This window comes from Squalius cephalus (genome assembly GCF_949319135.1).
Source record: "Squalius cephalus genome assembly, chromosome: 4".
In the NCBI taxonomy this organism is placed as follows: Eukaryota; Metazoa; Chordata; class Actinopteri; order Cypriniformes; family Leuciscidae; genus Squalius; species Squalius cephalus.
In genome coordinates, this window is record NC_137125.1 from 41,282,458 (window position 1) to 41,306,519 (window position 24,062).

Here is a 24,062-nt window from a genome sequence, read left to right on the forward strand (position 1 = left end):
GACATCCCAAGAACAAATCAGGGTTAGCAGACTAATAAAGCACACAGAGACGCACTAAAATGTTATTTCCCAGGTGATTTATTTGCAAATATTAAATGTTCTTCTGCTTTAAGATTTTCAGTGATCAGTTCTTAACAAGAAATATATGTTTGTTTTATCAAAAAGAGATCAAATTCTTCTTCTGCTGTCCATACTGATGAACAGGCCTCCACGGGATGAACATCCTGTATTGTGCTGATTGGCATTTGCATCAAAAATAAGGCTGTAAAAATGAAAGCACTTAATGTTTTTTAACTTCAGTTATTTTGTTATTTTTCTAGTCCTCCCTGGACAAAGGTAAACGTCTCCTGACTCATTATCAGCAAATGAATAGGAAGATGATGACTGTTTTTCCCAGTGACTCTGAATACAGGGAGTTTTTTTCTCAGTTTGAAAGTCCATGAATAGCCTAGACATGGAAGAGAAACATTTGTTTGGTGGGTTGCTGATTTGAGTTATCTGATAATATAAAAGATCTGGGATGCTCACCAAATGTTGGTTGTCATAGGTCTCAATCAGGTCCTCATCTTCAGTAAATGGAAGTGGCTCTTTGTCATCTTGCAACTGTAAAATCTTAACATATATAAACAGTGTCTTCAGAATGGCATATTAACATACTACTAATATTCATTTTACAGTATGTAAACTGTATTGGGAATTTCTGTATGCACAGAATACTCAGATGAGCTGCTACACATGTCAAAATGTACACTACTGTTCAAAAGTTTGAGGTTGTAAGATGTTTTTTTTTTTAAGTGTCTTATGCTCACCAAGGCTGCATTTATCTGATACAGTAAAAACTGTAATATTGTGAAATCTTATTAGAACTTAAAATACGTTTTTTTTTTTATTTAAATATATTTTAAAATATAATTTATTCATGTGATTGAAAAGCAACATTTTTCTGCAGCTATTACTCCAGTCTTCAGCGTCACATGATTTGGTACTCAGAATGTCTTGTTATCCATGTTGAAAAAAATGTTGCTGTTTGATATTTTTGTGCTAACTGCGATACATTTTTTAGAAGAGGACGACACCGGAAGCCACGCACATTCAAGTTACAAATGCCTGCACCCTCTCTTACATTTAAAATAAGGTGGATGAACTGACAAGGAATTTACTAGCCACCTCCCAAATTTACATTACCACCAAGTTAGGCCAGAGCCATTAGCAGCTTCATTATGAGACAATTTACACATAGAACTGCTTTACACACTACAACATTCCCCATGTTGCAGAAAAGTATTTTTGCAGTAAGAACACAAAATATTCTGTCTATTCAGTCTCCTCTCAAGCTAAAAAATCGAATTAATGCTGTTCATTTTACCTTCTCAGCTAATGGATCCTGCTCATTTCCACTGGAGGTTTCCATCTTGATGAAGAGAATGGCGTGATGGACCGAGAGGAAGAGAAGGTCTCTGGTAACCTCCTCATCAAAGAAGGACAGGGCCTCCATTCTCCTGACAAGCTCACCTGTGACACGAGGACCCTTTAGGTTATTCACTGTTTCCAAACCTGCCATTATCAGGCTGGAGTTTGGCACAGCTTGTATCAACATGTTGTTATAGAGCCAGGCCTTACCATCACAGCCTGCGATATAGACGCTAACCCCAATTCGTAGGAATTCCTTTACGACCTGCGAAGATGGGAAATGACGAGTTAGCTACTACTTAAAGGAATACTTACAGCCATAAGGTATTTTAAAGAATGTTTCAAATGTTTTTGTCAATACAATGCGTTTCAAAACAACATTGGACCCCACTGACTTTCATTGTATGGACATTTGTGTTCTGCAGAAGATTGAAAGTCATACAGCTTTGGAAGGATGTGAGGGTAACCCTCAGATTTTGGCTATGCATTAATGAAGTAAAACCATGACAGCAAAGAGCAATAAAGATGGCGCACCAGTTTGAGAGACTTGGCTGCTACCACGTCCAGGAATGAGACGGCTGAGAAGTCCACGACCAGGCTGTGAATATGGACCCTGGGCACTGACACACCGACAGGCAGCTCAGACCTCCAGTCTACCTGGACCTTCACCTCTGAATCTGGCTGAGACGCCCCCTTCTGCAGCTCAGGACCCTGCTGGTTTTCAAAGGCTTTGTTTTCTACTCCCAGTGAGGCCACTGGTACCAAACCATTCTGTGAAGGACATCAGATATGGGGAAATCCAGAAGGTCAGGTCAGTCAAAATAGGCTTTAAATTGCAATGAATTGCTAAAAGTTTTAAACGTACGTGAAACGCACATTATTGCAAATACTTTGCTGAAAACTGTTTTGTGCAAAGTACCTCTGTAGCTTGTAGTTCTCCTTTTTTAATGAGCTTGTGGATCTTTTTCAAAGCTTTGTTTCTTTTCTTGAACACCTGCACTGCATCAAACCCCACCTGTAAGAATCACACCAAAAAAAAAACTTTACTAAGCGTCAAAGCACACCACAAACCACAAATCACGTCTTATACAGTTCATTTCAGATTTTCTGAATTTAGAATTTGAGCAAAAAGTAAACTTACCTCATCTCTCAACTTTTCTTTGAAGTAATCAATATTTGCAAAATAAATAGGAGATTTGCACTTGAAAATCTTAATCCCAGGAATTTCAGCAATCTGAAAATTTTGGGAAATACCTTGTTATTTTAGATAACCATAAGTATGAGTTGTAGTAAGTAATAAAACAAATAGAATTTTACATTTTTGTAGTCTTTCATGTTTTTGTAGATATCAGTGTTTGGGACATTTCCAAGGCTGGCACAGGAAGGGCTGAATTAAAACGAGAGAAACCAAGGTCTTATTAAGAATATCACAGTAATTATTCTCTAATAATTCTTGAACTTTTGTTAAATATTACAAAACAAGCATTTATATGATGCCCTTATTGTTGACAATATTTAAAATCATAGTTTGAGGTATATCATAAACATCAAGCTGCACTAATTCAGATGAACAGTTGTCACATTTCTCAAGAAATATACCAAACCCCCTGAAAGAAATAAAATAAAACAAAAAACGGTTGAATTTGCTTTGTCAAATAAAAATTTTAACCTTTTTTTTGTACACTGGTTGTGGTTGAGGAGAGACCTCTGATCCCATTTTAAATCTAAAAAAGTGCTATAAAATGCTTCATTCATTCATTCATTCAGTTCATTAATCTCAAACACACTTTAATGTCCTTACAACTTTGCTACTTACAACTGTGTTCTGACCACCACTGTGCCCATCTCAAACACCAGACCAGCCAGCAGGCCCACATCTAAACCCAGCACGATGGAGGCCAGGCAAGTAGCTATCCAGATGAGCTGCAGATGAATGACGATTCACATGCACTCATCTCAGACACAGACTGCTGGTATATAATCTCATTTTATACAAATAAACCAAAATGATTCACATGATTCGATTCGTTGATAAATATTATGACCTCAAAACACAATTAGCTTAGAGAAACTCTTGTACACAGTCATGCATACCTTAAGTCTTGTGTACTTACACAGTCTGTCCTGCTCTGTCTCCAGAGTACAGGCACTTCAGAGATCTGCATGAACATGCCCTTCAGGTTGGCTATAACAATGGCAGCTAGCACTGACTGCGGGACAGAAAGGGATGAGTTGCGTGATGTATTTTGGCTGTATTAAATGTTTTTTGTATTAAAATATTAGGTTCCTCTACTACACCTTCTGCAGAGGCTGAAGAAAGGGCCCAAGGGCCAAGATCACTATCATCACCATCAGAGCTGAGATGATACCAGCAACCTGCAACAATGAGAAGAGAGAACAGTTAAATCTGGGTAGTAGTACTGTATTTACACAAACACACACATTTTACCTGACTCTTCCCCCCTGTGCTTTCCTGTACTGCAGTCCGTGACAGTGCAGTGCTGGCCACAAAGCTTGATAAACATCCTCCGAAAATGTTGCTGACGCCAAAAGCTATCAGCTCCTAATGGGAATAAAGGTGTAGTAAGCCAGATCAGGTGGTTTATAATCAGTCTGTATCAGTTTGTTAGAATTAAACACTAGCAATTTACCTTTACACTTTGGAACAAAGGAGAAAAACAAAAAAGAAAAATCCTACATTTGAAGACCAATCACAAATCCGTATGCAAATACATTTAGAACTGACACCTAATTAGAATCTTTGAGGTTTTGTTTTGGTTACAGTTCTCAAAAAATTCAACTCTATGCTGCACTGCCGGGTTTAGAAATGATATCAGCCGCTGTTGCAAACTCAAATTTGTTCTATTCTGGCAGGTGAAAGTGACCTTAAAAGGCCAACTCACTGTCTCTCCCTCATAATTTCTCCATCTGTGGGAGAGTGTTGGGCTGACACTTATTATTATACTTCACACTCACACAAGCACCCTTGCAAATGTACTTCCCCAGTACTTGTTAATGGAACATTTCATGAAAGAAACCAACTAAAGCAGTAGTTCTCAGCTGGTCTTGACACATTCAAAGCACAAACCATTTAAGTGTTATAATGTACTTTACTTTGTATGACTGTATGGTTCGTTGCATTTTATTATGTGCTTTTAGCATTGTGGACCCACTATCCATCAGACAAAAGCATATTTGCAATGTCAGAGACACATTCACACACTATTTTTGTATACCTGGTTGCCATCAACTGTGTAATCATGTTTTGCAGCGTAGACTTTTGCCACTGAGACTGCAACTGCATAACCAACCACTGCTGTAGAAAAACTAGAGCCCAACATATTCCCGATAAGTGCTATATTTGGTGGCTGTGCCGGTGCAAACCTGTGGAGAAACAAGCAGACACAAAGTCAGTAGTTACTATAGATTCACACAACGGTTTTGTACACTGCACTTGTACTGTGAGCCTTTGTATTTATGCTGTCGTCTCTGATTGATGTAGGTAGGATGTAATAATAACCGTTTAATGTTATTATTGGACAAGGCTTTCAAACTGTCTGTCAGTGTCATTGTTCTGGAGATAACATTTCTGTTGAAAATCTTTACAGGGACAATAATAATAGTATGTCAATATAAAGTGACTGAATGTGCACCCAGCCCTCATCAGGAAGCAGGAAGTGCCACAGGATGTGCTCTTACCCCCTGGGGAGGCTGTGGACAATGCTGGCGCCGTACTGAGACTTCAGGTCCATCACATGAGAGATTGCAGAAGCTATCACTGTCTATCAGATCGAAAGAGTGAGAGGTAATGGCAATCATTATTTAAAAAAAAAAAAATCATCAAATGTCTGAGAATACAGGCTTAGTCTGTGGTTTGAGACTTTGTATAGGACAATTGTGGGAAAACTGTACATACCACAATCACTTCTATGGGAATCGGCAGTGGGATTTTATGCTGAAATTTTGTGTTGATCTCTTTCACAGCCATAACAATAAAGATTGTTAGAAATCCAGCGATCAGGTCTGCAATGTTCGTTTGGTTGATGTTCCTACCTACATCAATAAGAGTCTAAATGTGGAGATTTTTTTTTAATAATTCAATGTAATAATAATATCATATTAATACTTATTTTTATTTATAATTATTAATAATAATAATAATAATTATTATTATTATCATCATTAATTAAAATATCATTATATAAAACGTAAATGTTATGTAAATTGCCGAAATTAAACATATAGCAAAGCAAAAATTCACTAGTAAAATTTAATATGGAAAAAAAAAACTATTGGAAAAAAAAAATGAATATATATATATATATATATATATATATATATATATATATATATATATATATATATGCAAGTTCTGTAAGCTGAGATAGGTGTGTTTGTGATATTAATAATATAAAAAAAATGTAAGAGACATACATAAGCAAAGGAGAAGAATCCACTATGGTTGTGGGCAGGAACAGACAGGATGGTTTTAATCTGAGATATGAAGACATGAAAGGCAGCAGCAGTGGTGAAGCCGCCTACCAGTGGGTCTGAGAGATACCTGACTAGAAAGCCCACCTGCATCAGCCCCATAGCCACCTGAGAATAAGCAAAACACATTTGAGTTGCAGCACACCACCTTGATATTAAATGATAATACTGCTGTCTGATGCTTAAGAATACATTTCTACAAAAGTGCAGATTTCTGCATCACATTTTTTAATTTTGAATGTTGTGACTTTACCTGGAATAATCCAACCAACATTGTCATAGTACAAGCCACCATGATTCTCTGGGCCTCTCTGGCCTCTAGATCCACCTCCATTAATCTTTCATCTGTCACTGTCTCATTCACAGCTGTTATGTTCACTGAACGCAGAAAGTGCTCATCGGGCGCTAAGGTCAAAACTACAGAGCCCACCATCAGACAGGTGACAGGGAATGGACCTAAATGGCGTATAGTGGCAAATAAGAGAATGACAAGAAAACGTTGCATACTACTCTTACTATTTATTCAGTATGCACATATTCTATATGCATAAAATATGCTTTCTACATTTGTATACATCAGTGCACACTGGTACTGAATACTGTTCCAAACTTGAACTTCCATTATAAATTAACCAAAAGTAATGTTATATATGTTTTCTTGAATCAATATTTAATTGAATTTCTAACAATTAAGTAAAATTACAAGATGCTAACTGCATGCCATTTTTACAGAATAAAACATGCAATTTATCAAGATCACATAATGTAGTAGTAGCTACTGTGTTAAAGGTACAATATGTAACTTTTTTGCTTTAAAAATAGCAAAAATCACTGTTATATATTTTTTTTAGTTGTGTACTTACATTATCCCGACTGTTTCCAACAACTTTCAAACCAGGAGAAATTTGTAATTTAATTCGAAGAAACGTCACGTTTCTTTATTTCCGTTTTGTCGCCGTCAATGGTGTCATATCCGCGTTCTCCCTGGTTTCCACTCGTACTGCCATAGCAACCAGAGCCCTCTGATAGTAACCAAGGCGACAGACGTGGACCACTGTGTAGTTCGCAATGTCTATCTGCACGCTGTTGTTGTTTCGTTCAAACATTATGGACCATGGCAAGCAGACTTTGGATAAAAAAGGAGAACTAAAACGAGAATCAATATCAGCGCGGTGTTTTCGAAATGCCGAGAGCTCCACGTCCGAGACTTCGACCGCTCCTACATGTACTTTATTAAACAGGTGAGCACATTTACATAAAACTAATCAATGTTATATAGTTCAACAATGATAAAATGTTAGAATATGATCTGTATGTTATTCTAATGTTGATCTAGCTTACTGCTAGTCTCATACAGACAAACTAACACATCAATTTCAACACATTTAAATGCAGTTTAGTGTGATAGTGTAATGTTAGACCAAGTGAAACAGCGCTGCGTTACCTCACAAGTTTAGTTTGTCTAATAAACTGACCTGTGAGTAGTAATTCTGCACTTGCGTGTAGTTCGGTAGAATGAAATGTCCATATTCCTTTTATATCCGCGGGACTCGCGTCGCGTGTGGAGCTGATAGCTGTCTCTTAGCAATCCTGACCTGCTTCATATCACATGATAAAAACATTGATGTATTTACTCATCCATAAACATTATTAGATCGGTCGGCTTGACGTTGACGACAAGATCCATAATTCTTAGCAAATGTTGCGTCATCAAACTACGCCTTTGTTATTGTAAGAGGTTAGCGACCCCTAGCGCCGAAAAAATTACATACTGTACGTTTAAGCATATAACGCTACATACCGTATTGCATACTGATTTGCATTAAATGGTAAGTAGTGTGCAGTAAGCAGTATAGTAGTATCTTTTATTTGATACCACTTGAAAGATTTATTAATAAAGACATAGACCTACCCACAGAGATGTGTCTGGATGTTCCCAGCACAAAGTATGTGAGAATTGGAAAAAACGCAGAGTAGAGTCCATAGACTGGTGCTACAGAGGCCAGCAATGCATAAGCCACACCTGTTCAACAATAGAAAGCAATTACATCTTTAAAGTAGCATCATTACAGTATTAAGTTAATATGGTGTTTTGTTCACAGAGTCTATCTTACCTTGTAAGCAGCACACTAGACCTGTGCTGACTCCAGAGACAACGTCACTGGGTAACCATTGCTTGACTGGGTATTTAGGAAGCCATTCTAGAATTGGCAGAAGCCCCTTTATCTTCTGAACAGCCCATTTATCAGTGCATCTGTGGAAAATTCAATTAATATCACAATGCAGGTGAAAACACTAGATGTGAGTTCCACATTTACTCACCCGCAGGTTCTGCTCAGCCGTTCTCGTAAACTCTGGATCTCTTGGTCTCGTCTCTCATGGACCTGGTCAAAGACGCTGTTTGAGTAGATACGGCGTGACACGGGGTCATCTTTTTCATGAAAACACTCATCCATCATATTGCCTGATTGTTTATCTGTAAATTCTTGTGTGTTGTATCTTATCTGTTAGAGAAAAAAGCAGATTTATTAGATTTCATATTCATTCAGATTCATTTGGATTTGCTGAGGGTTATGCATTTAGTTTATTGTAGTTTTTCTACCTACCGTCACTTGTTCATTTTATTTCTTTCTTTTTGTAGGATGGCTAATCCAGATAAGAAAACACATAGAGGATCTCGTCTCTCCTGTGTCAAAACAATCTGATCGAACAGACCAAAAGAGCCCTTCTCCCTTTCTCTGGCAGTATTACCAGCTCTTTTAGGTCTGCACTAAGATCACTGAACCCATTGACATTAGAAACCCTTCCAGAAATTGGGGAGGGATCCAATCTCCCACTCTGAATGAGGAGGTTTGTGTCCACCAGTCTTTCCCTCACATTTGAGAACCGCAAGTACGAATACAATAGAAAACCTTATCTTGAAGCCTCTTATTCTTAATCAGTTGCACTATAATATCAAAACAGTATTGATGGTAAATGAAACCCCACATTTATTTAAGAGTATCTGAATAAATACATTTCTTGTCCATTGTTGTTTATACCAAAATACCTATTTGTATAAGTTGATTACGAAGTCTTACCTGTCAGTTCCAGTTTAGAGTTATGTCAAATTGAAATCCCAGTCAAGAAAGGGTGCATCTACTGTATGCCAGACGTCCACTTAAACATACATATTGTCCATGTCTATGAAGTCGGACTCTCTTAATGGGAGCAGCATCCCGTTTTTGTATTTATAAGCTGAGTTGGGATGTGGGAGGTGTATCAGGGTTAAGCACCAAGAGGAAGCAAAAGGGAATTACATCAGCGGCACACAGCATGCATCCTGCCAAGGTTGACTATCACTGCCAATCTTGTTTGTCTGTTACAGTAGTAAATGAGTGTGTATTTGTGATAGAAAGGGAGTGAGGGGGGTCTGGGATGTGTCAAAGGCGGGCTGGCGGGCTGGCGGGCTGGCGGGCTGGCGGGCTGGGGGGGGGGGGTTACATATGTACATTTCGACCAGTGCAGATGTGATTGAACACTCAAGAGAGAACAATATGATCTACGCACGACTCAATCTGACCTTCTTAGCCTCCTTAGTTTGTACAGAATGTCTAGATATGGCCAGATCTCTCCTCAGAACATGAGCCAGCTCTTAAATTCATAGTGTCTGACAATCTGTCAGTAAGCTATGAGTCAGGTTGATAATTTGACTTAAAAGAGTTGGTTAGTGAGGACGATTTTAAGCATCAAGCTCTTTTCATATAGGCATAGTACTTTTTGTAGTTTCTTAGTACACTTGTGACATCATGATGATTACTACAAAAAAATAAATTCAACTTATCCCTTTTTTTTTTATGTTAAAAGGTTACAGTGAAAACATTACAGTGAGGCACTTAAAATAGAAGTAAATGGAGACCATTTTTAAAAGATTTAAAAGCATAAATAAAAGCACTTGTATTAAATCATATAAACGTATGTATTATTTGAGCTGTAAAGATTTTTAAATTATTTTTCCAATCGTTTTAGGGTTTTATAGTTTACAGCATTGCGTTGTTGTTGTCAAAGTTGTACAATTGGCTATACCTACACTGAAATGTGTGATTTATTTGTATATTTCTCTATTGTGTTTTGTTTTTTCACCATACTAAAATCATTTTAACATGCATATTCTTTACAGTCATTTTGTAGCTTTACTTTTGGAAAAGGGAGTATTTTAACATTTATGGATTTACTTAATTGCCTCTCTATAACCCAGACTTTAGCCTTTTTAAAGAAAATGAGGAACTGAAAATTAATTTTGTGGTAGCCAACATTATGCCACAAATTCTGTCAAATGAGCCGAACTTGTACTGAACCCTTAATTTAATGCGACTTGCTTGCTTGTTCTATATATATCACGCATTTGGCATGCATGATAAAATGAAGTTGTATTTGATGTCACCTGATGTCTGTACTTGAGACTTGGAGGAAGTGTCTGAACTATAATTTGACATGTTATTCTCTCATGTCTCTCATGTGTTGTACATGTTGATTTTGCAGTTTTCTCTTATACTACCCAAGATCATAGTCTTAAAGAATAAAAATATCCACTTATAACTGATTTTATTTAAAAAATGATTGCTTAGATGAATGCTTCTTTAACACATTCTCTCTAGTGGTCCTCTCTTTATCATGCTATAAGACAGGGTTTCTCAAACTCGGTCCTGGAGGGCCACTGTCCTGCAGAGTTTAGCTCCAACCCTGATCAAACACACCTAGCTGTGCGTTTCTAGTGATCCTGAAGACATTGATCAGCTTGCTCAGGTGTGTTTGATCAGGGTTGGAGCTAAACTGTGCAGGACAGTGGCCCTCCAGGACCGAGTTTGAGAAACCCTGCTTAAGATCATGAGTCAAGAAACATTTTCGAATATATTTAGCTGATATTGCAGAGTAAACTATTTAATAACTCCCTGTATTAGCCTAGCTTCTTTGTAGCTTTATAAGGCTGAACAAACATGCAGTAGGCTACTAACAGATTCACTCCCACCTGAGCTGCATGAGTGAACCTTGACCAGAGATAGAAGTGCATCCACTCGCTACTTTTACACCCACAGAACACTTAACTTAACCCACTCAAACGTCCTATGCAGGCAGTGGGGGGATTTTGGGTTTTGAATCTGTTGACAAAAAAATAAAGAAAATGATTTTGTCAAGATTTTATTCTCCAAGAACAATCAACAGTAGCCTTTACAATACTACGTTTGTCAATACTTTTTTTCCCCCTCACAAGTGGATCATTGAATCATTCACTCAATTGATTCGTTGAACAATACTGAGTCGGTCATAATTTGCGTCTACACATTTACTGAGATTTACGTCTCTACTGTGATTTTACAGAAAAAAAGAAGAAGAAAAAGACATAACAGCCAAAATAAAGTCATAGTTTTTAACCAGATTAATCACAATTCTTAATCTCCCTTTCTCTCCTGGTTGTGAACTAGATTGTTTGACATGGCAAACTGAACGATGCTGGAATAATGACTGATTAGTTCTTTTCGTTTCAGTAAGATTTTCCTGTTCGTTCTTCCACTAAATTGTTCATTCAGTAGGCTACAGTTAGCCTTCCTTCACAGGACACACTCGAATCGTAGCTTACTTGTGTTACAGTTAGTCTTTGAAGGCAGGGAAGAACTTAAACCTCAGCGAACAAATAATATATTAAGTGACTCTGTCAGGTCTATTAGAGAACGATTTGTTCACTTAAAAGATTTATTCAAACCAAAATACCAGATGCACCTTTGTTTGTTTTTTTCGTTTTGTTATAGTTTTACATCGTTCTGACGCAGTGTATAACACATCTCAAACAGCTTCCTAAACTGTTAATTTGATGGAATCACTATGTTATGGCAGTTGTAATTCGTTGCCTTTTAGCCTACTTAAGAATTTAGAGGTTTTGTTTATTGTGGTAAACTCAGTTGCACTTGCGTTTTACTGGCGGTAGACTGTCCCTCCCACCTGGTGCATTTTACTCGGTACTCAGGTTGTGTTTTAAAATCTAACGAGCTTCCTATTTAGACAGCATTCTATGCATCATAGACGCGTTTCTAATCCTCCTCATAGCTGCGGTAGGGCTCAAATTGTTGCACGCGCCTGTTTTGCTCACAATGCTGCCTAGGTAGGCAGCTCACAAGGTTTTTTAACTACAGCCTACGTCTCAGTTCCGCAATTTAAAGCGGTATCTGTCTCAGAATGTGAGCAGGATGTGTCATTACTGGCGTTATGGATCTACAAAGCGAGCTGCTGAAGTCCATCTGGTACGCGTTCACGTCTCTGGATGTAGAGCAGAGCGGAAAAGTGTCCAAGTCGCAACTAAAGGTCAGACCACCTGTGTACCTTTGACTTGACTCGTGTTTCAATGTGTTGTTTGCTTTAACTCTATACACGAAAATGGCTACACTGTAAATGTTTTCAACATCTGTGATAGTTAATTCAGTGTCGTATTTTCTTATCAAGAGCTACATGATAAAGGAACAGCAGTCCAAATAAGTCATGCCATATTATCCATCTCTCTCTCTCTCTCTCTCTCTCTCTCTCTCTCTCTCTCTTTCACACACACACACACACACACACACTTACCTTCTTTTTGTTTTGTTTTTTACAAATATTAATGTCCCCAAAAAGAGGTTTTGACAGGTTTAGCCCACTTTTGGGTACAAAATACAAATACATCCTCAAAATATGGGTTTTATATATATTTTTTTTATTTTATTTTTATGGATATTGATGGGGGAATTTAATGGCATCACTGGTCTGTGAGTTTGAAAGTAAATACCAAAGGACGCAGTCAGCATGCAGACAGCTTTGACAGTCTTTCTCGTGTTTAAACATGTCTGTTTATGCTGAGATTTTAAGCAAAGGGCCGACCCAGGACATGTTAGAACTTGGACTGAGAGCATTTTCTGCAAATTTGTTCTTCTTGAGTGTAAAACTATTATTGTACGTTATATAAAGGTCAGTTGCAGATGCTGATTGTATGTCATATCAGAACAAGGTCCCATGATCATGTCAATAACTTTTATAACCAACTCATTTTACAGCTGAACAGTGACTCATCTTCAAAGAACTGACTTCACTTTTCTGTGACATTTTTGCAATTACTTCTTCCAAACTAGTTTCTAGGTAATTTAGGGCATGTACTGTATGAAGTCAGTTCCCCTCAAGTTCACATAGCAACATTTTTTTAAGTTGCTACATTCTTTTGGGGCCACTGTAAGATAGCTTAGTAATTTCACATTCACTAGAATAGTGTGTGTGGTCTTGTTTACCTACTATTGTGGCTACTGGCTGCCACAATGATAAAAAAAAACGTGTGCGTGTATGTGCGTGTGTGTACCTACCTTTGGTTGGGCCCTACGAGGAAAACGGCTTATAAATCATACTTGATGTTTGAATAAAAATGCAGAACGTTTTCTGTGAGGGTTATGTTTAGGGTTAGGGGTTAGAAAATATAATTAGCTCAGTATAAAACCATTACGCCTATGGAGAGTCTACGTAATGATATAAAAACAAGTGTGTGTGTGTGTTTCTCCACCAGGTTCTCTCACACAATCTCTATACGGCGCTGAATATTCCTCACGATCCTGTGGCATTAGAGGAGCACTTTAAGGACAATAACAATGGGCCAGTGTCCAACCAGGGTTACATGCCCTACCTCAACAAATACATCCTGGCAAAGGTCTGATAACTCTCCAGAATTACCAAAAATCTAAATTCTTTCATCATTTCCCTTGTGAAAAAGAAGTATACTTTAGCATACTTTTAAAAAAGGTATTACTGAAATAATCTACTTTAAAAGAATGTTTCAGGACAAATGATTGAATTTTATTTACAATAAATTGAAAATGTATTTTATTACATTTACATTAAATGTAATTAGTTGAATGTAGGGATGCTTTTTGACCCAAGGTAGAGCTTTAGAACATTTTTAAATGTAATTTCATAATTCTGTTGACTTTGAAATATGGTTAAAGTGTACTGTTGAGTGTACTGACAAGCATTTATGGTAAACTAAAAATATTTGAATATATTTAAATAGATATTTATTATTTAATATATTTGTATTTACACATTTAAATGGATATTTATTATTTAATATATTTGTAATGAAGTTACAATTTAGTACATTTAAAATATATTTACTTTAAATGTAATATCAAATAACACACTACAGTTACAATTATAACCAAGTACTTTACATGTACAGTACTTTAACATCAAAATAAGCGTACTTTAAAGAAAAATTATGAATACATAATGACTTTATTAATTTGACATTATTAGTTAAGTGTGTTAAGCAATATAGTACACCTAAGTGGCCTTTTATTTCATTAACATTATATCTGCACATACTAATAAACTTAAAGATTTAAAGAACACTACAAGTGCACATTCAGTCCAATTCTTTTACACAAGGGTTTACCTGATCTCATGTTATTTCAAATTCATATGACACTCTTTCTGCCATGAAACAAACGGAGAGAGTTCGGAGTGTTCAAAAGCCCCTTAAAGTGCAGTACATTCTGTAATATTTCTGCATTTGTGTTCCACACGGGTTTGAAATGATATGCTACTAAGTAATGACAGAATATTACATTTAAGGGAAACTATATCTTTAAGAAAAGAGAAATGCTTATTGCATTTTAATTTATTTGAATACTGAGCAATGTCTGTTGGCGAACAGTGTCAGGTAAAGTTTTCTTGGCTGCTTACACTGCTGTTTTAATTTACAGGCCACAGAGGGGACGTTTAATAAGGAAACCTTTGATGAGCTGTGCTGGACATTGACATCAAAGAAGAACTTCAAGCCCAGCACTCAGCAGCGCCTGTGTTCACAGAGAGACTGCTTCAAACTCTTCTGTCTGTTCAACCTGCTCTCGGAAGACCGTTACCCATTAGTCATCATTCAACCGGAGGTGAGAGTGAAAACAAGAAAGAGGGACAGATAGAGAGATAAGACAAGACATAGCTGCAAATCACCATGCTGAAATGATACACGCATATAACCAGACTCTGGCTGATATTAAAAATATTAATATAATAATATATAAATCTCCTGTTCACCAAAATAATACATATACCTCCAAACAGACTAACATGTTTTGAGGCTGGATGTTTTGTATGTTGAAATGACACCACCTAATGCTGGTTAGACTTTGTCCACACTAATAAAATGCCTAGTCTTATGTTTGTGAATGGCAGAAGTTTATGATGCTTAAGTGAGAACTAAAATAAGATTTGAGAATCTCACATTTTATTATTCAGATAGTGTTCGAGTGGTCTGAAGCTGCAGTATGGTGTTTCTTTTTTCATATGCATCTGTTCTAAGGAAGGAAGTGACATGATGATTAAAACTTCATATAGATGTGGTGGTTTCCTGGTGATAACAGGAGTCTAAAGTAGATTTTTATCAAGAAACCAAATTTGAGGATATGTCGTAACTTTCATTTCTTGCTGCTTTTTGTCATATGCGTTTGTGTTCTCTCATCTCATCCCATCATTTGGTTTTCTTCAACATAGAGCTAGCATGGTTTGTTTGAAACCCCTTGAAAATACGTTTTATTTTCCCTCTGTATGGGTGAATCTCATGAAACCAGTCAAGATTGTCATATTTAAAAGAAATAGATATTTTTATAGAAATGATATTTTTATATGGGATTAGTAATGTATTAAAGGTCCCGTTCTATGTGATCCCATGTTTCAAACTTTAGTTAGTGTGTAATGTTGTTGTTAGAGTATAAATAATATCTGTAAAATTATAAAGCTCAAAGTTCAATGCCAAGCGAGAAATTTTATTTAACAGAAGTTGACTACAAAAAACGGCTCGATTGGACTACACCCCTCTACTTCCTTCTTTAATGATGTCACTAGAACCGTAAACTCCGCCCACAGGAACACAGGCGTATTGATGGCGAAATGTCAACAGACGTGGTTGATGTTTATCTATAATCGGATACCGCAAAAGTTTAATTCGAAGTTGTTAGTTTGCTCTGTCCATTTCACCACGGACTGTTTTTCTAACTTGGGATAATATCAAGCAGACTTCTCTCAGCGTTTCATACTGACGAAGGGGGCAATTTCAACTATATTCCAGCAAGTGGTAAGTAGTGATTTAATATGGAAGTAGCGATCACTCTTCACATCGTTCGTTTCTCTTAGTAGGATGAAAATAATCTTACTTAAACTGTGATTAATATACAGAAAGCGATCAAAGAACAATCCCTTTCCAATCGCCCAAACCTGCTGTCGGTGACACAGCGCGAGTTTATCTGGACACTTGCCAAAACTCGTTATGAAATCAATGACGCTGTTACACTGCACAACGAAGCTCTTACTGTATTTATATACCTCATGTTTGCATTGGTGAAATCATTAGTGAGAGTGCAGAAACTGCGTTGCAATGATAAGATCTTTCACGCGATCAACAGACTGTCATCTGCTCAATGCTCATCATCACTGCAACCTTTTATGTGATGGTAATAGATCTAAATACTTAAAAAACTTCTCACGATTCGTTAATCCAGATAGCTGTAATAGTAAAAACGTATAATAGCTGTAATAGTAAAAGTTTTCCAGATAGTTCCACATGTAATGCCAGATATTTCATATGCAAGCATGTCAGCCAATCACAGCAGAGGGCGTTTACGCTGAAGTCTCACAGCAGACACGCCCCTTCAAACAGAGTGTTCAAACCAGGGAATGAAATCAGGCTAGGAAATATGCCTTTTATTTCTAAATTATAACAATTTTTGATCTAAAAAACATACTAACATTATAAGGGCACCCCTGGAAACATTATTAAATAATCAAAATAATCCATGGAATGGGACCTTTAATAATTTAATGAAAGAAAAAAGAAAAAAAGAATCATTAAAGTGCCCTTATTATGCTTTTGCGAATATTCCCTTTCATGCAGTGTGTAATGTAGCTGTCTGTGAATGTAAACGATCTGTAAAGTTGTGAAGCCGAAAGTGCACGACAAATAAATGTATTGTCTCTCAAAGAAGGAATCGACTCTGAACCGACTAAGAATCGACGCCATTGTTACTGTCTTTACATTGTCTTTACATTGTGTTCAGACTGAGGAAGCCTCCTGAGCTGAAGTTTATTTATGGTGATGGCCATTTTGTTTCCGACATGCGCTTTAAGCGGTAGACCAATCACAACAGACCGGGCCATCTGGCCAATCAGAGCAGAGCAGGCTCGCGGAAAGGATGGATTTAGAGGGACTGATTCATCCGACGAGTCGTTTGAGAATCATTGAAAAATGTGGTGATGTGCAATGTATATTATGAGAAAATGATTTTGAAATTTGGTGCATGTAAACCTGTTGTAGGAGACTCCAAAACATTATTAGGAACCTTTAAAATAGCATAATAGGGGCACTTTAAAATAGGGTTTATTTTCTTTATCCAGATATATAATATATGTGACCATACATGTTTTTTTGTGAGATTCATCCATGTCCTTAACAGCTCATCTGTAGCTGATGCTAACGTGTGAACTCTGTTAATTTAGTTGGAGTACCTGCTGAAGAAAATCTCCTGTACAATGAGTGTGGAGTGGGATGGGACATTATTGGAGGAATTTTTGTCCCAGAATGTTGATCTTCAGGACGGCATGTCAGTGTGGGAGTTCTTGGAACATCTGAGTGCAGGCCAGCTTTTTCATGTTGAGTCTAAGGAGGCCTTCAGTCTCGCTGTGGATGAAGTTTTCATGGAGATGTACCACAACACCATCAAGAAGGTGACTGATGCTTAGCGTGCAGCACACTAGGTTGATGCAGTATTATGAACTGGCATCTAATAATGGGAATCTTAGTAAATTAATGCAATCGTTTAAACAAACATCTGCCAACTACTGATTCTGTCTGATTCTTAGCACTGCAGCATGGTCCTTTACTTCCTGCATTGTGTAACAGATGGTGCAATCTCAAGTCAATCTTTTATCTCAAGTCTTTTAGTCACATTCTATCTTTTTCCTATTCTCTTTATCCATCAGGGTTACTTGTTAAAGAAGGGGCACGTTCGCAGGAACTGGCAGGAGCGCTGGTTTGTTTTAAAGCCCAGTAGCCTGACGTACTATGTCGGAGAGGACCTGAAGGAGAAGAAAGGAGAGATCCTGCTGGAGGAGAACTGTGTGGTGGAGGTAAATTAGCAAGTGTATTCCACTGTAAAATAAAGGTATCAGAACATTCTCATATCTCATAACTGTCATCACACTCAGAATCTCCCTGATAAAGAAGGGCGACGCTGCCTGTTCTGTGTGAAGACTCACATCAGGACCTATGAGATGAGCGCTTCAAACTTGAAACAGAGAGTAGACTGGGTACAAGGTGAGGAGCCATTATATGCAGCACTGCTGCTTTCTTGTCGAAGTGTCCTGGTTTCTTGAGCGATGATGTCCCGTGTTTTGTAGCCATCCAGACGGTGTTGAGATTGAGGGCCGAGGGTAAGAGCTCTCTACATCAGGAGCTAAAATTGAGCAGACGCAAGCAGAGAGAAACCCTTCAGAGAAGCCAGAGCAACCAGAGTAACAACAGTGAACCCATAGCAGTTGAGGCGTCGCAGCACTCCGCTTCGGAGCAGCAGGAGGAAACCGAGAAATTGGAGCAACACATCGAGAGCATCATTCAAGTAACCGATTTAATACTATCAGATTACTCTTACCACATCTGCAGTTTATAGCATGTTTACTGTGTGCAGCATGCAAATTTTGATATGCCTACATTTCCTAAAATGGGCACTATACAATATACTGAAGCATTGGTTTTCAAACAGGGGCCTTCAACACATTTCTAAGGGGGGCTTAAACATATTTAAATTAATAGAATTATTTTAATATATTAAAAGTAATTAAAATGCTACAAATAAACCACAACCATTGTTTTATTGAAGAACACAGTTATGGAATACAGAACATAATTCCAAAATGAATCGTGGTAATTTATTTAATATACTAACATTAAATAAATCAATATATTCGTATACAATTTTGAAAACAAGCAGCTTTGTCATAATTAAAAATGCCTCGTGATGATCATAAACCATAACCATGCGTGTTCTGTTTCACATACTATTTAAAAAAAAATAGTTGGATGTGTACAGTGTGTACTGTGCAGTATTGAGTAAGTAGTAAGTTAGTATTTAGTTCCAAACATAGCCTGTTACTTTGTCTTAAAAATAGTTTTTGTTCGCCAGAAACAGAGGGAGGTGGAGGCAAAACATAAAGAGGAAGAGAAGCAGGAGCGAGAGAAACAGCAGACAGTGCAGAGAGATCTGGAGAGACAGCTCGAAGAAACTAAAGAGGTGAGATAAAGAGCAAAAAAAACACGTTTTTTTTTTCTCCATCCTGTTTTGTTAATGTGTTGTCACACTACATCTGCTTCTCATCGCATATTTTAACACATTCATGCACTTGTATTACTGACAAATCCACATTTTCAGCTTTATTACTCCAGTCTCCAGTGTCACATGAAAAAAATCATTAGAAATAGTCCTTTAGAAATCATTTTAATATGCTGATTTGCTGCTCAAGAAACATTTCTTATTATTATCAATGTTGAAAACAGTTGTGCTGCTTAATATTTCTGGGGGGTTTTTGTTGCAGGATTCTATATCATAAATATGTATTTATTTGATATAGCGATCTTTTGTAACATTACAAATTTCTTTACTGTTCACTTTTGATTAATTTAATGCATCCTTGTTAAGTAACTCACCCCAAACTTGTAAATCAGTCTTCAAGATGCAACAACATTACAATGTTAGAAACAGTAGTGAATGTTAGAAAAGTTGTTTGTGTTGGTGCTTGCGTAGGCCAAGGAGAGGATGACAACTACATTGACTGAGATGGAGAAAGAAGTACAGCAGCAGAAGAAGAGGATCCATGAACTAGAACTCACACAACTTAAACTGGAGGAGGCGCTCAACGCTCAGATTCACGCCCGTTTAGGAGAAGACCAAGTCCGACTGGAATTAGAGAGGTACTGTAAATCTCAAATTATTTCATTTTATTCACACCATCCCCAACACATATGAAGACCGTTATATTAGGACAAGAAACACACTCTTAATTGTTTTCATTTACACCTGCAGGCAGCTTGCGGAGGAGCAGAACGCCCGTTTAGCAGAAGAACGAATCCGACAGGAACTAGAGAGGTGCCGCAAATCTCAAATTATTTCATTTTATTCACATTCCACACCATCACCAACACATATGGACAGTGTTGTATTAGGACAAGAAATGCACTCTAAAGTGTTTTCATTTATACCTGTAGGCAGCTTGCGGAGGAGCAGAAGAAACTTGCAGAACTTCTCCTCCTCCAAAGTCAGCTGGAAACTCCTGCTTTTAGGATTCAGGATGACACTCCCACTGCAACACGTCCCATCAATCAGCAACCAGAGGAGAGCAGTCAACACAACACAGAGGTGAGAGACAAGGCACAACTGGAGTTGGTGTGAAGACATAAAGATAGTAAAGGGACAGCATATATTGTCTTTTGTAGCGTTTTATATTTGAAAGACAAGAGTTGCGTCCCAAATGACACACTATACACTATGCACTCATGCACTATGTACTCAACCATGTAGTGTATGCATTTCATAAGGTTATTTTGTCATTCACTGTCGGAGTCTGATGCCCCTCCCCCTCCAGGTATTTAAAGTACACTTTCGCGTGCATCCTGTCACTTAAACTGCCCTGTCAATCATCGTGTCACAGTTAAAATCCTCTATTAAATCTAATTTAATTTCCTGCCGTTTCGGAGAGAAATGTAGTAGCACGTTCATCTGCCAGTGGGTCTTTCATGGAGACTGTCCTCATGTCCAATTTGAATATAATAATGCATTTAAAAGTTGAACGGACGTTGCTCAAATGCCTCTGGGCGCAATTGGATAGACCTAAAACCAATCAGAGCGATCGTCATTGTGTAAAGCCCGCCTCAATGTTTCTGATTGGTGCCGCGATTTCCAGGCCATGGAAATGGGCTTGAATGAGCTCTTTGCCAGACTACTTGCAGAGCAAATCTGAATTTGCCGGAAGTTGTCTGGGTTTTCCCAGGCTAGGAGAATAGTAATATTGTGAACTATTATAACAATTTAAAATAGCCATTTTACTCCAGTCTTTAGTGTCACCATGATCCTTCAGAATTCATTCTAATATGCTGATTTGGTGATTTAACAAACATTTATTATATTATCAATATTATATTATATTTTTGTGGAAAACATAATAAAAAAAATCAGGATTCTTTGACGAATGGAAAGTTCAGAAAAACAGAATTTATTTGAAACTAATCCACAGTAGTAAATAAGTTTCCTCGCTAAATAAAAGTTTTAATGTTTTTCCAAGAAAAAAAACAAAAACCTTACCCTAAGCTTTTGAATAGTAGTGCATGTCATCACAGATGACGTCACACCAAATTGGAATATACACAATTGTCAATAAGATTTTGACCAAATTTGGACTTTTTGTTGTATTTTTCCTTTAAACAGGCTGTTTTGCTACTGTATCTTTATGTGTTAATGCCTTTTTATGATTGGCTAAAGTCCATGTGCCTGTGCAGTTCACATAGTGTTTCAGATCAGGGCAGGTCTGAATGAGCTTCACATAAAGCAAATAGCTTTTATGATTTAACGCAAGGATTGCCTGACTGGACTGCCCCTATTCTAATTACAGCTTGTTTAGTAGTTCATTAACAACTGGCTTTTATTGTATAAAAGGAGGCACCTATCCATGAATCGACTTCCACTGCAGTACCACCCTGCATCCAGCAACCAGAGGAGTGCAGTCAACACAACACGGAGGTGAGAGATTAGAAAAGTGTAGGACTAACTAAAAAGGGCTATTTGAGGGCTACGTGAATGACACCTCAAATCATGTGCTATTACTTTTAGTGTTCAGACTTTCGAACTATTTCTATACAGAGAGAATTGATGAGTCAGTCTACTTCCACTCAGATGCTGAAACACTGGACAATTCAGCTCAACCGCCTCATGAAACCCATTGCACCAGGAGGTAAGATACAGTCTCACTCAAATATTTTTATGACCCGAATAGTGTTCGGTTGTCACGTGAGAATGAAATAAACAAGATGCGTTCTGTTTGATCATATCTGCACAATCATAAATGCCTTTTACAATCATTGTTTTCTGTTCCTCTGCTTATTCACAGACAAAGTCGAGCATCTGCCAGTAAAGAACACCTGTCCCAGACAGGGCCAGGCCCTCACTAGCACAGAGTTCATTACTAAGGTTCAAACAGGCGTCGGTCAAGAAAAAGGAAATGGTTACAGCCCATCACCACCAGAAAAAGAGGAAGAATAGGGTTCCTAAATCGGTGTTCCTACTGTATATGTATAATATTGTACATGTTTTGTGCAGCAGGCTTGCCCTGTGTGTTTGAGTTTGGCTGCAAAAACACCTCACAGATCATATATGTACATACTGATCAGCTTGTTCATTATGTATTAAGTAATATGCACAAAATGAATAGTAAATATAGATTAGCAGCAGTCAGCCAGAGGCTTTTAATTCTTTAAATCAGCATTTTTGACTGTCCCATTTCAAGGCTCCCCATAAACTATATTAATATTAAAATTCCAGGTTAAACATTCAATAGCTGAATGTTCTTAAGTATTTACACTCAATTTAGATGATATTTCTGGTTATTTGTGATGAATATTTTTTTTTTACCTACTAATAGCATTTTCTCAGCAATTTCTGCCTAATAAAATATTTAAGAACTTGACATAACTGGGAAAAAAATGTATATTCATTATAAAAATATTGTATTTATCCCTCATACTGAATTTCCAATACTGTGAAAATCCTGGTTTATAAATAAAAATGAGGGAGCAAATTAAAATGAGAAATATGTCAGCTTATATCTTTTTTTCTTTTTCTTTTTTTTTTTTTTTGTTATTTTAGCTTATTTAATGCTTGTTTTGTCTAGGCCCCCTTGGAAGTTCAGAACCCCTTGCTTTAAATAATAATACACTTCATTCACAATCAATTTTGTGTTTTTGTTACGGTGTGTAATTCTTTGTGTGGTCAGTAGAGGGGGCGCTTGTTCTGTGGCTGTTGACAAACCAAACCAATCAATAGATTTTTTTCCCTCTCTTTCCTGTCCCCTGCCTTATAGATCAGGGGACAGGATCCAAAAAGTCTGAGAAGCCAATCACCATAATTTTTTATTTTGCAAATCATGTTTTTAAAATGGACTGACCATGTTTAAACAATTAGGACACCCCCTTTTTGCTTAAAAGTGAAAAGAATCATGCAGTCTATTAATAGATCCGTTGAGGCCAGCAAGAAAGTACAGTTGAGTTTGTGGCTTTGAGGCTTCTGTTGAGAATGAATAATGGTTCTCTCTGTTAGTTTTGGGTGGTCATCAACAGACTGACTGTAAATGATATTTTTGAAAAGTTGTGGCCGTGATTTTTCCAGATACGGATCTTTTTCCCTTATGGTTTGGAGGGTTTCTACCTGTGGGTGTAGAGATTTGAGGTTGCGACGAGAGGAATTGTCAGGTCCAGAGATCAGGGAAAATAAAATGCAATACTTAAGCCTTTGTTTCACTACTTTTGTAATAGTTGGATGTATCCATCTGCCATTTAACAATTTAATCCGCATATAATCTCATTATGCTCGTTTTTTTTTTGTTGCCAAATTTAAAAGGAAGTTCACTGAAAAGTAACTAGCCTTCGTGGAAGCCTTTAATGGAAGTTGCAACAGATATGTTTTTTTTGTATTGTGATATACAGAAATTATTCAACCTTTATCAGGTTTATTGGCATTTTTTTTTACTTTCAGCTGTTTGCAATGAACAACTCAAACAAAAGTAATTGAAATAGCTCAACACAACAAATGTTTCAAGTGGTTTCCTCGAATTCAACTGAAAATGCAACTTTTAATGACTCCTGCACTCAAAATTATTAAACCCCTTCATGGCAGGCATCTTTAGTACTTAGTAGAACACCCTTTTGCTGTTATGACCTGCTGCAAACGAGATGTATAACCAGAAACCAGCTTCTGGCAGCGTTTCTGAGGTATCTTAGCCCATTCCACATGAGCAATGGCCTCCAGTTCAGTAATATTCTTGGGTTTGTGTGCTTTAACCGCTTCCTTCAAATCCCACCAGAG

At 37.3% G+C, this 24,062-nt stretch overlaps 2 protein-coding genes across 4 annotated transcripts; one reads left to right on the forward strand and one right to left on the reverse strand.

The window, feature by feature from the left end:
• Positions 1–68: 68 nt before the first annotated feature.
• On the reverse strand, positions 69–9,285 carry slc26a4 (solute carrier family 26 member 4). Its single transcript, XM_079868804.1, has 22 exons — positions 8,982–9,285; positions 8,508–8,547; positions 8,224–8,405; positions 8,016–8,155; positions 7,814–7,924; positions 6,155–6,357; positions 5,845–6,009; positions 5,327–5,479; positions 5,110–5,192; positions 4,647–4,794; positions 3,860–3,973; positions 3,709–3,786; positions 3,525–3,620; positions 3,227–3,333; positions 2,728–2,797; positions 2,552–2,644; positions 2,330–2,425; positions 1,945–2,181; positions 1,621–1,675; positions 1,367–1,512; positions 529–612; positions 69–448 (listed from the first exon to the last, which is right to left on the reverse strand). Exons 3-22 carry the CDS (start codon positions 8,358–8,360, stop codon positions 425–427), a joined length of 2,340 nt encoding a protein of 779 aa, XP_079724930.1. The 5' UTR covers positions 8,361–8,405; positions 8,508–8,547; positions 8,982–9,285; the 3' UTR covers positions 69–424.
• Positions 9,286–11,935: 2,650 nt separating this feature from the next.
• On the forward strand, positions 11,936–23,483 carry def6c (DEF6 guanine nucleotide exchange factor c). 3 transcript variants are annotated; one of them, XM_079868807.1, is made up of 14 exons: positions 11,936–12,237; positions 13,457–13,597; positions 14,652–14,834; positions 17,437–17,664; positions 17,920–18,066; positions 18,145–18,253; positions 18,337–18,554; positions 19,119–19,226; positions 19,737–19,903; positions 20,016–20,078; positions 20,198–20,348; positions 21,642–21,725; positions 21,879–21,936; positions 22,093–23,483. In XM_079868807.1, the coding sequence occupies exons 1-14, from the start codon at positions 12,142–12,144 to the stop codon at positions 22,242–22,244; spliced, it is 1,905 nt and encodes a 634-aa protein (XP_079724933.1). In that variant the 5' UTR covers positions 11,936–12,141; the 3' UTR covers positions 22,245–23,483. The 3 variants fall into 3 exon arrangements, with proteins under 3 accessions (XP_079724933.1, XP_079724932.1, XP_079724931.1); XM_079868806.1 differs by having other exon boundaries at positions 11,940–12,237; positions 19,125–19,226; positions 21,846–21,936; XM_079868805.1 differs by having other exon boundaries at positions 11,943–12,237; positions 21,846–21,936.
• Positions 23,484–24,062: the final 579 nt, after the last annotated feature.

Bases quoted from the DNA above. Each gene is read 5' to 3' on its own strand.
- slc26a4 (XM_079868804.1), bottom strand. From the start codon at position 8,360: ATGATGGATGAGTGTTTTCATGAAAAAGATGACCCCGTGTCACGCCGT. The intron at 3,974-4,646 runs GTATACAAAAAT...TATTCCCATTAG, and splicing joins ACACAGTTGATGGCAACCAG to GAGCTGATAGCTTTTGGCGT. The intron at 3,787-3,859 runs GTAAAATGTGTG...TCATTGTTGCAG, and splicing joins GCACAGGGGGGAAGAGTCAG to GTTGCTGGTATCATCTCAGC.
- def6c (XM_079868805.1), top strand. From the start codon at position 12,142: ATGGATCTACAAAGCGAGCTGCTGAAGTCCATCTGGTACGCGTTCACG. The intron at 14,835-17,436 runs GTGAGAGTGAAA...CTGTTAATTTAG, and splicing joins TAGTCATCATTCAACCGGAG to TTGGAGTACCTGCTGAAGAA. The intron at 21,937-22,092 runs GTAAGATACAGT...GCTTATTCACAG, and splicing joins GAAACCCATTGCACCAGGAG to ACAAAGTCGAGCATCTGCCA.